The sequence below is a fragment of the Condylura cristata genome, unplaced genomic scaffold (assembly GCF_000260355.1).
Source record: "Condylura cristata isolate star-nosed mole 26May11 unplaced genomic scaffold, ConCri1.0 scaffold00040, whole genome shotgun sequence".
Classification (NCBI taxonomy): Eukaryota; Metazoa; Chordata; class Mammalia; order Eulipotyphla; family Talpidae; genus Condylura; species Condylura cristata.
Genome location: NW_004567141.1, coordinates 5,271,499 through 5,283,393, shown reverse-complemented (window position 1 = coordinate 5,283,393; position 11,895 = coordinate 5,271,499). Strand labels below are relative to the sequence as shown.

General features: G+C 42.4%; 1 protein-coding gene across 1 annotated transcript in view; it reads left to right on the top strand.

The window, feature by feature from the left end:
- CCT3 (chaperonin containing TCP1, subunit 3 (gamma)) overlaps positions 1-10,496 on the top strand; it is an 18,267-nt gene extending 7,771 nt beyond the window's left edge. Inside the window, exons 6-14 of the mRNA XM_004693845.2 lie at positions 1,978-2,095; positions 4,095-4,281; positions 4,887-5,036; positions 6,340-6,472; positions 6,639-6,720; positions 7,462-7,642; positions 8,608-8,853; positions 9,688-9,819; positions 10,160-10,496. Of these exons, the coding sequence (XP_004693902.1) occupies positions 1,978-2,095; positions 4,095-4,281; positions 4,887-5,036; positions 6,340-6,472; positions 6,639-6,720; positions 7,462-7,642; positions 8,608-8,853; positions 9,688-9,819; positions 10,160-10,264 (1,334 nt within the window). The 3' untranslated portion in view covers positions 10,265-10,496. The remainder of the gene's footprint in view (positions 1-1,977; positions 2,096-4,094; positions 4,282-4,886; positions 5,037-6,339; positions 6,473-6,638; positions 6,721-7,461; positions 7,643-8,607; positions 8,854-9,687; positions 9,820-10,159) is intronic.
- Positions 10,497-11,895: the final 1,399 nt, after the last annotated feature.

The following is an 11,895-nucleotide window of genomic DNA, read 5'->3' as shown; positions in this document are numbered from 1 at the left end:
GCTCCCCTCAGGAGAGGTCTGCCACGCCATGTGGTCACCTCCGGGGCAGGCGGGAGTCGAACTCATGCAGAAGCAGCTTTAGATTCTCAGTGCTGTGCTTTAACCCGCTGCGCCACCAGGGAGGGCCCATTTGTGTAAGTTTTAAAAATTAGTGTCAGTACAGTGTAGCTACTAGTTCATAAGGCCATATTTTAAAGTTGCTAAGAAAGCAGATATTAGAAGTTCTTAATGTAAAAATACTCTTTTTAAGATTTATTAATGCATACAAGAACTGGGGTATAGGCCAGAGGTGCAGGAAGTGAGAGGATTCCATCAGAGACACAGGGGAGCAGAACAGGCAGCTGTACTGAAATACACTTGAGGGGAGCAGTGGGCAAGACAGGAGAGGTCTGCTGGGCCATGTGGGTCAGTTCCCTGGCTGGCGATAGAACTCGTGCTAGAGTGGCTTCGGAGAGCTTCTTAAGCGCTGTGCTTTAACCCATTGTACCACCAGGAAGGGCCTGTCATGAAAAAATATTTAACCTTTGTGGTAATAGAGGTTAACTAAACTAAACTGATGCTGATCATTTAACAAAATATGCAGATACCAAATCATTATGTGATACACTTGAAATTAATATGTGTTAGTTATAATTCAGTTTTTAAAGATAATTTAAAAAATTATTATTTATGCATACAGAACTGGGGTGCAGGCCAGAGTTGCAGGGGCGGTGAGAGGATTCACCAGAGACAGAGTTGGGGGCAGAACAGGCAGATGGACGAAGTACACTGCTGAGGGGAGCAGCGGACAGGTCAGGAGACCACTGCCACACCATGTGGATCACCTCCGGGGCCGGTGGGAATTGAACTCATGTTGAAATGCCTTTCGCTTGTTAGTGCTGTGCTTTAATCTGTTGTTCCACCAGGAAGGGCCTATAATTCAGTTTTTAAAATAGTGTCAGTGGACAGGTAATACAAGCAATTTGTGTGATTTCTTTGTTGTACAAAAAAATGGGCATTTCTAAATTTTTAGAAACAAAACTTGTTTATATGTCTATACATGCATTTTGCATGGGTACTGATAAAAAAAATGATAACTTTTAAAAGGAGCCTTTTAAAATTATTCCTCATCTAGAAGATGGATAAATTTTGTACATTTCTGTAAGTATTCTTTTAGGTATAAGGTGTTTATTTTTATTACCAGCAGTTTTAACTGTATTTTAGATGTTTAGATAATAGCAAACAAGTCTTTTTCCCCTTGTATGTTTTTATCACTGTTTTTTGAAAACTACTTTCTATTTGTTTAGAAAACTGATAGCAAGTATTTAGTTAGCTCAAGAGGTTAATTAAATTTTAGGATCATTCTTTTGATAATTTAAAATATATCTGAGTAGGGGCCTTCCTGGTGGTGCAAGGGGTTAACAAGCTCAGCACTGTGAAGCTATCCTCAGCCGCAGCAGCACGAGTTCGCTCCCCGGCCAGGGAGATGACCCACATGGCACAGCAGACCTCTCCCGTCTCACTCACTGCTTCCCTCAGCAGTGTATTTTAGTAGATCCACCTGTTTTGCTCCCCAGTCTATCTGGTGAATCCTCTCACCCTCCACCTTTGGCCTCTACTCAATGAATAAATGAATGTCTTTAAAAAATAAGATAAAACCTGTCTGATCAGCTCTTCTACCTGCCTTTAGTAGCAACAGCTCTCAGCCTAACCATGTCTATGCAGGTACCTCTTATTATTCCCTTTCTCCTTTTCCTAATAAACCTGTCCTCTTAAAATGTAAGTAATAAAATATAAATATATGTGTGTGTGTATGTGATAAGGATATTTTTCTTTGATGAATTGATGTACATAAAATGTGAAATAACATTAACTAATGGCACATCTTTTGGGTGAGTCTATTTTAGAAAAAAAAAATGTGGTATATTTAAAAGCATCGTGATGTTGTCTTGATACCTAAGTACCTTTTTAAAACAAGGTGTTTGTATCCTTTTTTAGCAGGGGAAATGCTGTCCGTTGCTGAACACTTCCTAGAGCAGCAGATGCACCCAACAGTGGTGATCAGTGCTTACCGTAAGGCATTGGATGATATGATCAGCACCCTTAAGAAAATCAGGTACTGGGAGCCCTAAAAGAGGTAGTATGAAATATGGGAGGCCTGGAAGAGAGATGTATTTTAGGTGGTGAAAGAAGACCAGATAAGTCACACAGTAATAGAAGGGTTTGTAACCTAGTGTTATTTTTGTAAGAAGGAGAAACAAAGAGCAAAATTAAAACCATAGGAAAATGAAAGTTTCATAAAATGAGAAAGGATACAGAACAGACAAATATAGGGCTTTCCTAGTGGTGCAGGGGTTAAAGCTATCACCAGCCACTATGGCATGAGTTTCATCCCTGGCCAGGGAGCTAACCTACATGGCACAGCAGACTTCTGTCTCCCGATGCTCCTTTCAGCAATGTAGCTCAGTGGATTCTCCTGTTCTGCTCCCCACTCTGTCTCTGTGGAATCCTCTCACCCTCCTTTGCTGCTCCTCTCGCCTACACCCCAGTTCTTTTATGCATAAATAAATAAAGATAAATCTTTTTTTAAAAAAAGACATGAAAGGAGCTATGATCAATTTTTTTTAAAATACATTTGGTTACACGCTATCTGCAAGTTTTTCCATTAGGCACTGCCGTGGGAAATGTAAATAAAATAAACATATTTCCTAAGATTTTTAGGTTCTGATTTAGCAAAATATCTAAATTCAGGGCTCAGTGATACAATATTCAGACATCATGTATGGTTATTTCTACTTCAGTGCTCTTAAAGTGAATGTAGTAGTCAGAAATTTTCCATTAAAATCAATAGGGGGAGGGGCCCTCTATGGTACCACAACAGGTTAAAGCGCAGCACAGCGAAGTTATCAACAGCCACTTCACGAGTTCAATCCCCGACCAAGGAGGTGACCCACATGGTGTGGTAGACGCCAGCCTGCCTGCTGCTCCCCTCAGCAGTACATCTCACTCAGTCTGCCTGTTCTGCTCTCTCCACTGTCTTTGATGAATCCTCTCACTGCCCCCACACCTCTGGTCTGTATATACCCCAGTTCTGTATGCATAAATAAATCTTTAAAAATAAATAAGATCAATGGAGGGCCTCCCTGGTGGCACAAGGGGTTAAGTCTCAGTACTATGAAGCTATCTGCAACCCCTGCAGCTCAAGTTCAGTCCCCAATGGAGTTCGATCCCCATGTGGCGCAACAGACCTCTTCTCACCCTCAGCAGTGTAATCCAGAGGCTCTACCTGTTCTGCTTCCTATCCTGACTCTGGTGAATCCTCTCACCACCTGTGTGCCCCCACCTCCCAGCACCTGTGGCCTACACCCAGCTCTCATATGCATAAATAAGTCCTTAAAAATATTAAAATCAAAAGGACTGGGGCCTGAAAATTCTCTTTTGCATTCCATCTAATCAAAAACCTGACATTGGTCTGTAACTATGCTAAATCGTCATCATAGAAATATGTAACTTTTTAAGATATATCTATGCATAACAGAACTGGAGTGTAAGCCAGAGATGCAGAGGGTGAGGACCCACCAGAGACAGAGTGGGAAACAGAACAGGCAGGTTCTGCTGAAATATACTGCTGAGGAGAGCAGTGAGTAAGACAGGAGAGGTCTGCTCTGCCCATGTGGGTCACCTCACTGGCCGGGGATCCAACTTATGCTGCAGTGGCTGCAGATAATTTCATGATTCTGTGCTCCACCCTTTGCACCACCAAGTCTCCCTGTACAAGTACATGTAATCTTTAAGAGAGACTAACCCTAAAACAGGAAATAATGTGTGGCACACAATATATAGCTTACTAGATGTGCTCTGAAGAGTTGTCAACATGGGAACAGGCCACCCAAGGACTTGAGACACCTTCCAGAGATGAGTTAGTTATCATCTTGGTAAAAGGTAACGAATGTACAAGATTACTTCCTGACATCATTTTTAGTTCCCTACAAATGAACAGTTTCCTGTGGCTCTGTATCTTGGCCTGCTAATAAAATCGTTGAGAGATAGACTAAGATTTCTTTAAATACCCAAGATCCCTACAAAACATACTACCCTTTTTTTCTTTTCTCCAGTTCCCCTGTTGACGTCAATAACCGAGATACGATGCTGAACATCATCAACAGCTCTATTACTACCAAAGCAATCAGTAGATGGTCCTCTTTGGCTTGCAACATTGCCCTAGATGCTGTCAAAACTGTACAGTTTGAGGAGAATGGCCGAAAGGAGATTGATATCAAGAAGTATGCCAGGGTGGAAAAAGTAAGCTCCAGTGTGTGCTTGTGTACAAATTATTTCTTAGCGTAAGTCAAAGCAAGATATCTGTAGTTCAAAGTAGGAAGAACAATAATTGCTGCCTAAAAACCACTTCAGAAAAAGGGACCCTAGGAACAATAGTGAAGTAATTTTGGCTTTCATCTGAAATAATTTTTGCTACACAGGAGTTACAAGTACTTGGGGTAGGCATATTGGCATCTCCATGTTTGTGCATTTGCTTGCTTATCAACTGGTCAAAATATAAACAGCATTTCCACAGTGGACTGCTTAAAGGCTCCAGAAAACACACAGATGGAAAAGTATCAGTGTAGTTTGTGGCCAGTAGATGGAGCCCCACACCTAAAATTCTATGGGAGGTAGGTGTGAAATGAGCCTCTTTAAATCTATTGGTCATTAAATTTCTGTCTGTCTAGCTGACCTTCAAGTTGATTATTGTCTTACTAGATTGGTGAGAACTATATTTTTTGAGGTTTGTGGGAAAAGACAACTTTAGAAACCTGAAAATAGTGATTATTTGGGAAAAGGTGAACATAAAGAAAGGAAGTTGATAAATTGTCTCGATTATGGATTCAAATGCATCTATCATTCAGATACCTGGAGGCATCATTGAAGACTCATGTGTCTTACGTGGTGTCATGATTAACAAAGACGTGACCCATCCACGAATGCGACGCTACATCAAGAACCCTCGCATTGTGCTGCTGGACTCTTCTCTGGAATACAAGAAAGGAGAAAGCCAGGTAAGACTCCTGTCCTATTCCTTAAAAGTTACGTAATAACATACTGCGGTATGCACAAGGTAAATAAAAGATGTTTATTTTATGCTGTGTGGATTACTGAATATAGTCTCTGATTCTTACAACAGCTCTTTAAATAAAGCAACTATAATGACTTTACATTTGAGGAAATCTGAAGCTGAGGTTAATTGCTTGAAAAATGCAGATGGTATTGACCAAATCAGGGTCTAAACCCAACCATACTACTGCACCTTTCCTAATGCATCAATAGAATACAGAGTAGGGGATAATTTAGCCTTACACTCACTTGAATTACTAAAGGAAAATTTCGGGGGAGGTGGCAAGAAGCATGCAAGACTCCACCCTTAGGAAAAGTAAATAATTGAAAGCTGTTAAGAATTGGGACTAAGAATCAGTTTAATTGGGGAGGAGAATTATACTGTGTACTAACAGGACAGCCAAGGTATTGTTTAACTGGGTGATCAGAGGCCTTAAGATAAACCCTACTGATTGCTTTGAGAGTATGAACTCCATTTTTCATTTTGTTTTGTTTAGTTTTTTTTTTTTTTTAAGATTTATTTATGCATACAGAACTGGGGTATAGGCCAGTGGCTCAGGGGCGGCGAGAGGCTTCACCAGAGACAGTGGGGAGCAGAACAGGCAGATCTCGAAATATACTGCTGAGGGGAGCAGCGGGTGGGTCAGGAGAGGTCTGCCACACTATGTGGATCACCTCTAGGACGGGGTTCAACTCATGCTGAAGTGCCTTTAGCTTCTTAGTGCTGTGCATTAACCTGCAGCGCCACCAGGAAGGGTCCTGTTTTGTTTAGTTTTTAAGATGTATTTGTGCATACAAGAACTGGAGGATAGGCCAGAAGCATGGGGGGTGTGAAAGGATTCACCAGAGACAGTGAAGAACAGAATGCGCAGATGTACTGAAATACACTGCTGAGGAAAGCAGCGGGTTAGACAGCAGAGGTGTCCTGCACCGTGTGGGTCAGCGCCCTGGTCAGAGCTTGAACTTGTGCTGCAATGGCTGCAGATAGCTTCATAGAGCTGTGTTTTAACTAAACCATTGTGCCAGTAGGGAGGCCCCAAACTTCGTTTTCTTAACTAAATGAGGGGTTAAAGCTACATGATTGTGTTGAACTGCCAGAGATGTGGAGTCATGATTTTAAATGTTTAACATTATTCTGACTTGTGCTTCTGGGATACATGAGAGGAGAATTGGGTGGAAGAAATGTCATTGTTGGGATGACTCCACCCATTAAAGATTTTGAAATCAGGGTCACCTTTCTTCACACAGACTGACATTGAGATCACACGAGAGGAAGACTTCACCCGAATTCTTCAAATGGAAGAGGAGTACATTCAACAGCTCTGTGAGGACATTATTCACCTAAAGCCTGATGTCGTCATCACAGAAAAGGGGATTTCAGGTAGGATTCCATTTTTCCAGCCTGTGTTTGAAATAGAAGAGGATAGTTGGTTCCCCGTGATGGCATAGACTATACATAAATGGTTCTGAGTACCCTGGGGGATAAAACCAGTTCAGAACCCTGGAGTTTTGGCTTCCAACTTGACACCTCTACTCTTGGTTTGCAGATTTAGCTCAGCACTACCTCATGCGGGCCAATATCACGGCTATCCGAAGAGTCCGGAAGACGGACAATAATCGCATTGCTAGGTGAGTAGGCCAGGGGAAAGTAAGCTCTTTCTTCCCATGTGTTTATGTGTGGTAGCTTCATGATGTGTCACCAGGGAGGGCCCCAGAGTAGTCTTTTAACTGACTCAGACTGTACCAAAATCATCAGAGTTCTTTGATTGGGTCTTCAGCTGCTGTTAATGCAACATTAAATTCCATTGTAACTACTTTGCCATTGATGTTGCTCAGATACCATCTGTTTTTAGTGTGTTTAAAAAGATAGTAAATGTACTCCGCCATTAGATACCAGTTGAATTTTATACTTGTGCTGAATAGCTCTGTGCATTAATGCATAGCTGAGTTTACTGTACCTGTATAAATGGGTGAAAAATAAGAAATTAGCCCTGTGTTCATTAAAATTGAGTCAAACATAAGCTTACATGTTCATTCATCCTTCTTGCTTGATGTTTATATTTTTGGTGCAGTCCTAACTTTGACCTCAAAATCTAACAGCAGTATTTTCTAGAAATGAGTGTTTGGTGATATACACCTTAGATAGACATCATAACTCATTTATCCAGGTTCTAATTTGTTACAGTTTGGGGAAATTTCACTTTTATGTGTTTGAAAATTATTTCATTAGGAAGGCACGATCTTCTTGGTGATACAGAAATATTTATGGCAGTCTACTTTGCCCTTAGAAGATAAGGCTCTAGTCACTGAGGAGCTGGGTTCAATTTCTGGCATCTAATTCTCTTCCCCTACCCCTCACCCCCACCATAGAGCCTGTGGGGCCCGCATAGTCAGCCGACCAGAGGAATTAAGAGAAGAAGATGTTGGCACAGGAGCAGGCTTAATGGAAATCAAGAAAATTGGAGATGAATACTTTACTTTCATCACTGAGTGCAAAGATCCCAAGGCCTGCACCATTCTCCTCCGGGGAGCTAGCAAAGAGATTCTTTCGGTGAGTCAAGCTTGGAAATGTGACTAAATGAGATAAGTCATTACATTTCTTGAGTTTCCCAGACTCCTACTGCCCATTTGCAGGTATTTAATTTGGATTTGTAGCCTACTTACTTTCTTCTTTTTTTTTTAAAGATTTATTTATGCATAGAAAAACTGGGGAACAGGCCAGAGGTTTTGGGGCAGGGGAGAGGATTCACCAGACACAGAATAGGGAGCAGAACAGGCAGATGGACTGAAACACACTGCTGAGGGGGCAGCAGGAGCAACGGGAGAGGTCTGCTGCGCCATGTGGGTCGCCTCCCTGGCTGGGGATAGAACTGAGCAGTGGTGCTGATAACTTCATAGTGCTGCGCTTTAACCCATTGCAGCACCAGGGAGGACTCTGTGGCCTACTTTCTAAAACTTTATTTTGAATTGTTAAAAATAATAACAATAAATCTACCCTTTTTGGCCATTTTTAGCATATTCACATTCTTGTGCACTAGCTCTCCAGAACTTTTTCATCTTGAAAAGCTGAGACATGATACCTATATTGAACAATGAATAACTCATCATTTTCCTAGTCCAAGCAACCACTGCTTCCTTGTGTTTTAGGTTGAAGGGACACATAACTGCTTGTTTCTGAGTGGAACTTAAATGACTTAACGTAAAGCACATAACTAATATGTAAGAGTTTTCATTAAACCATGTAGCTTCTGAAAAGACACAAGTGGAACAAGATGAAGTAAGGTATATCTCTTATCCAGCATAATGGTCAAAACAGAACTTTCACCAGGTGACACCTTTGTCCCTCCCTGTTGCAGTCATAGCTAAAGAACATCTGCTCAGCTGGTAGGGGTTGTAGTGATCTTTCTTAGTTACCTTCCTTTGGTGGTTGACTAAATCTGGCAGTCAGGGAGTCTTCGGGCACCTCTTTATCCTTGAGTCATCAAAGTTTGATTTCATGCTGTTTACTTTCCCAAGGAAGTAGAGCGAAACCTCCAAGATGCCATGCAAGTGTGCCGTAATGTTCTCCTGGATCCTCAGCTGGTGCCAGGAGGTGGGGCCTCTGAGATGGCTGTGGCCCATGCCTTGACAGAAAAATCCAAGGCTATGACTGGTGTGGAACAGTGGCCATACAGGGCTGTTGCCCAGGCCCTAGAGGTCATCCCTCGCACCCTGATCCAGAACTGTGGGGCTAGCACCATCCGTCTACTTACCTCCCTCCGGGTAAGTTCCTTTCCATGCTCTTGGGTTAGGGATGTCCTTATCTGACCTAAGAGAAGGGTTCACTTCTATGTGTTTAGGTTCTCCTCACAGCTTATTTCCTTACAGTTTCTTATATATATGTTTTTTGTTTGCTGTCTTTCCTCTTACCTGTTCCTTTCTAATCAAGTGATCTTATTTATTTATTTTTGCATTTTTCAGGGATAAAGTATTTTACATAGAAGAACTAGAGTATAGACCAGAGGTGACAGGGGGTGAGAGGCTTTACCTGAGACAGAGTGGGGAGCAGAACAGGCAGATCTACTGAAATGCACTGCTGAGGGGTACAGCGGGCAAGACAAGAGGTCTACTACACCTTATGTGGGTCACCTCCCTGGCTGGGGATCAAACTCAAGCTGTAGTGATGATAGTGCTGAGTGTTAGCCCCTAGGCTACCAGGGAGTCCCCAATCCAGTAATTTTATTTCTCTTGAGGTGTTTTTTTTTTTTTTTTTAGATTGATTTATTTATGCATACAGAACTGGGGTACAGGCCAGAGGTACAGGGGTGATACATGGATTCACCAGAGACAGTGTGGGGAACAGAATAGGGAAATCAACAAAGTAAACTGCTGAGGGGAGTAGCGGGTGGGTCGGAGAGGTCTGCTGTGCCGTGTGGGTCACCTCTGGGGCCGGGGATCAAACTCACACTGAAGTGACTGTGGCCAGCTTGCAGTGCTCGGCTTTAACCCGTTGCACCACCAGGGAGGGCCCTCTAGTAATTTTAGATTAGGTTTTTAGATTTACCAGTTTACTTGTTCTGAGTATCTTCTCCTTTAACTATGTATGCTTATTTACAGGCTAAGCACACCCAAGAGAATTGTGAGACCTGGGGTGTAAATGGTGAAACAGGTACTTTAGTGGATATGAAAGAATTGGGCATCTGGGAGCCACTGGCGGTGAAGCTCCAAACATATAAAACAGCGGTGGAGGTGAGGCACCCTGGGTCGTTTGCTATTTATTTTGAGATAGCCAGAAACTAATGTGTTTGATCTAATCTTAAAGGGGTGAGGTATAAAGGGAACATATTCCCCAGAGGTCTCCCAAGGAACCCCACCACCACCCCTGCCTATCTTTAGCTCATGTAAAAAAGCAAGGTAACATAGCATAAGCTATATCCTTTGCTTAGGAAGAACTGCATTTTTTATATTTCAAGGCTCTGAAAAGGTAGATTTCAGATAATATGGTAATTCTGTGAGAGGAACTAAATGGTAAGTTAAAAGGAAACAGTGTTCTCTTCTCACCTCTTTGGGGCTGTGGTTTTTCTCCTAGACTGCAGTTCTGCTGTTGCGGATTGATGACATCGTCTCGGGTCACAAAAAGAAAGGTGATGACCAGAGCCGGCAAGGCGGCGCTCCTGATGCTGGCCAGGAATGAGTGGTGACTAGGCGACCTCAACACACGGAGCCAGCAGAGTCTCTCTCTCCCTGAGCCAGACTGTCAAGGACACTGTGGATGTCTTTGTTTGGAAGGGATCAGGTTGAGAGACAGCCCCCGGTCTCTTTCTGTCCCAGCTCAGTTTGCAAAAGGCACTGACACGTAATTCTTCTCTATTGTAAGCTTTCCATTTAGTTCGCTTCCGATGATTAAATCTAAGTCATTGGAGACAGTTGTGTGTGTTTCAACATTGGGTCACAATCTACCTTCTGGCAAAGAGGGGAGAATCAAAACACCTTGCTGGGGAGGAAGGGAGATGGAAATTAGGTCATTTGGTATTCTAAATGACCTTTTTGAATGCATATGACTCAGATGCTAGTTGGGAAGACCCTTTTGGCATTTGTCGATGATACTATAAAACTTGGAAGTGCCACTTTACACTCACCACCCAAAGAACAGGAGGAACTTGTCCAAAACATGGGTGTTCCCTGTCTGTGTTGCAAGTATGGCAACACCCAGTACGTGCTGGGGTCAGGCATTTGTCCTAAAGAACATGGAACATGCTTTTGTATTTTGAGTAGCTTTCAGAATTCTCTGCTGTCTCCCAGTGTTGTTCTGATTCCAATCTATATTCTGGCTTGCTGGCTTATTATGCCATGTTAAGTTGGATCTCTGTCCTCCCTGCAGGCAAGAGCAAAAGATTGAAATCTCACTTTGTGCTTTGTTTTTATCAAGGTAAAAAATAAGAGGGTTGGCCTTGGGATGCTGGAGGCCAGTGGAGCTAACCTTTCATTACTTCATTTCTTTTGTCTTGACTACTGTCCTTTGTCCTTCTGACTCACATGCACCACTTTTTATCTCCTTCCTTGCCACAGGAATTAGTTGTATTAAGTTTAATACTAGATAGAAAATGGCACATGACATAGCACCAACTGTATAATAGACATGCTCACTGAGTATATTAATCCTCACAGCAACACTTTAAAACAGGCAGTATTTCCCATTTTACATTATAGCAGACTATGCTGACAGAACTGAGATGTGAGTAAAAAGGCTTGTTGAGAAGCCCTCTGGACACAGTTCATAAAGATTCATTTATGCATACAACAACTGGGGTACAGGCCAGAGGGGTTGGAAGTGAGAGAATTCACCAGAGACAGAGTGGGGAGCAGAACAAGCAAATGTACTAAAATACACTGCTGAGGATACCAGCAGCCAAGATGAGAGAGGTCTGCTGTACCATGTGCCTCAGCTCCCTGGCCACCTAGGGATTGAACTCGTGCTTGGTAGTGCTCAGACTTAACCCCTGTGCCACCAGGGAGTCGTCCCAGTGTCAGTTCTAATGGTTAAACACTTGGGTAGTTGCATGTGGTAGTCTGCCCCTCTATCCTCAGTGCCTACTTTGGTAAGCACTTCCATTGGCTCCTGAGCCTGTGAAAATGAATGTTCTGGCATCTTAGCTCAATCTATACTCTTCCATCTAGCTTTCAGAGTCTCCTTGGTGCAGTCTAAAGTGATTAAAGGCCATCAAGCCACTTTTTGTCTTCATGAACCTAAGACTTAAGTTTGGTATTTCCATCATGAGCATTAGTTCTTTTTTTTATATATATATAATAGTTTATTTTTACATT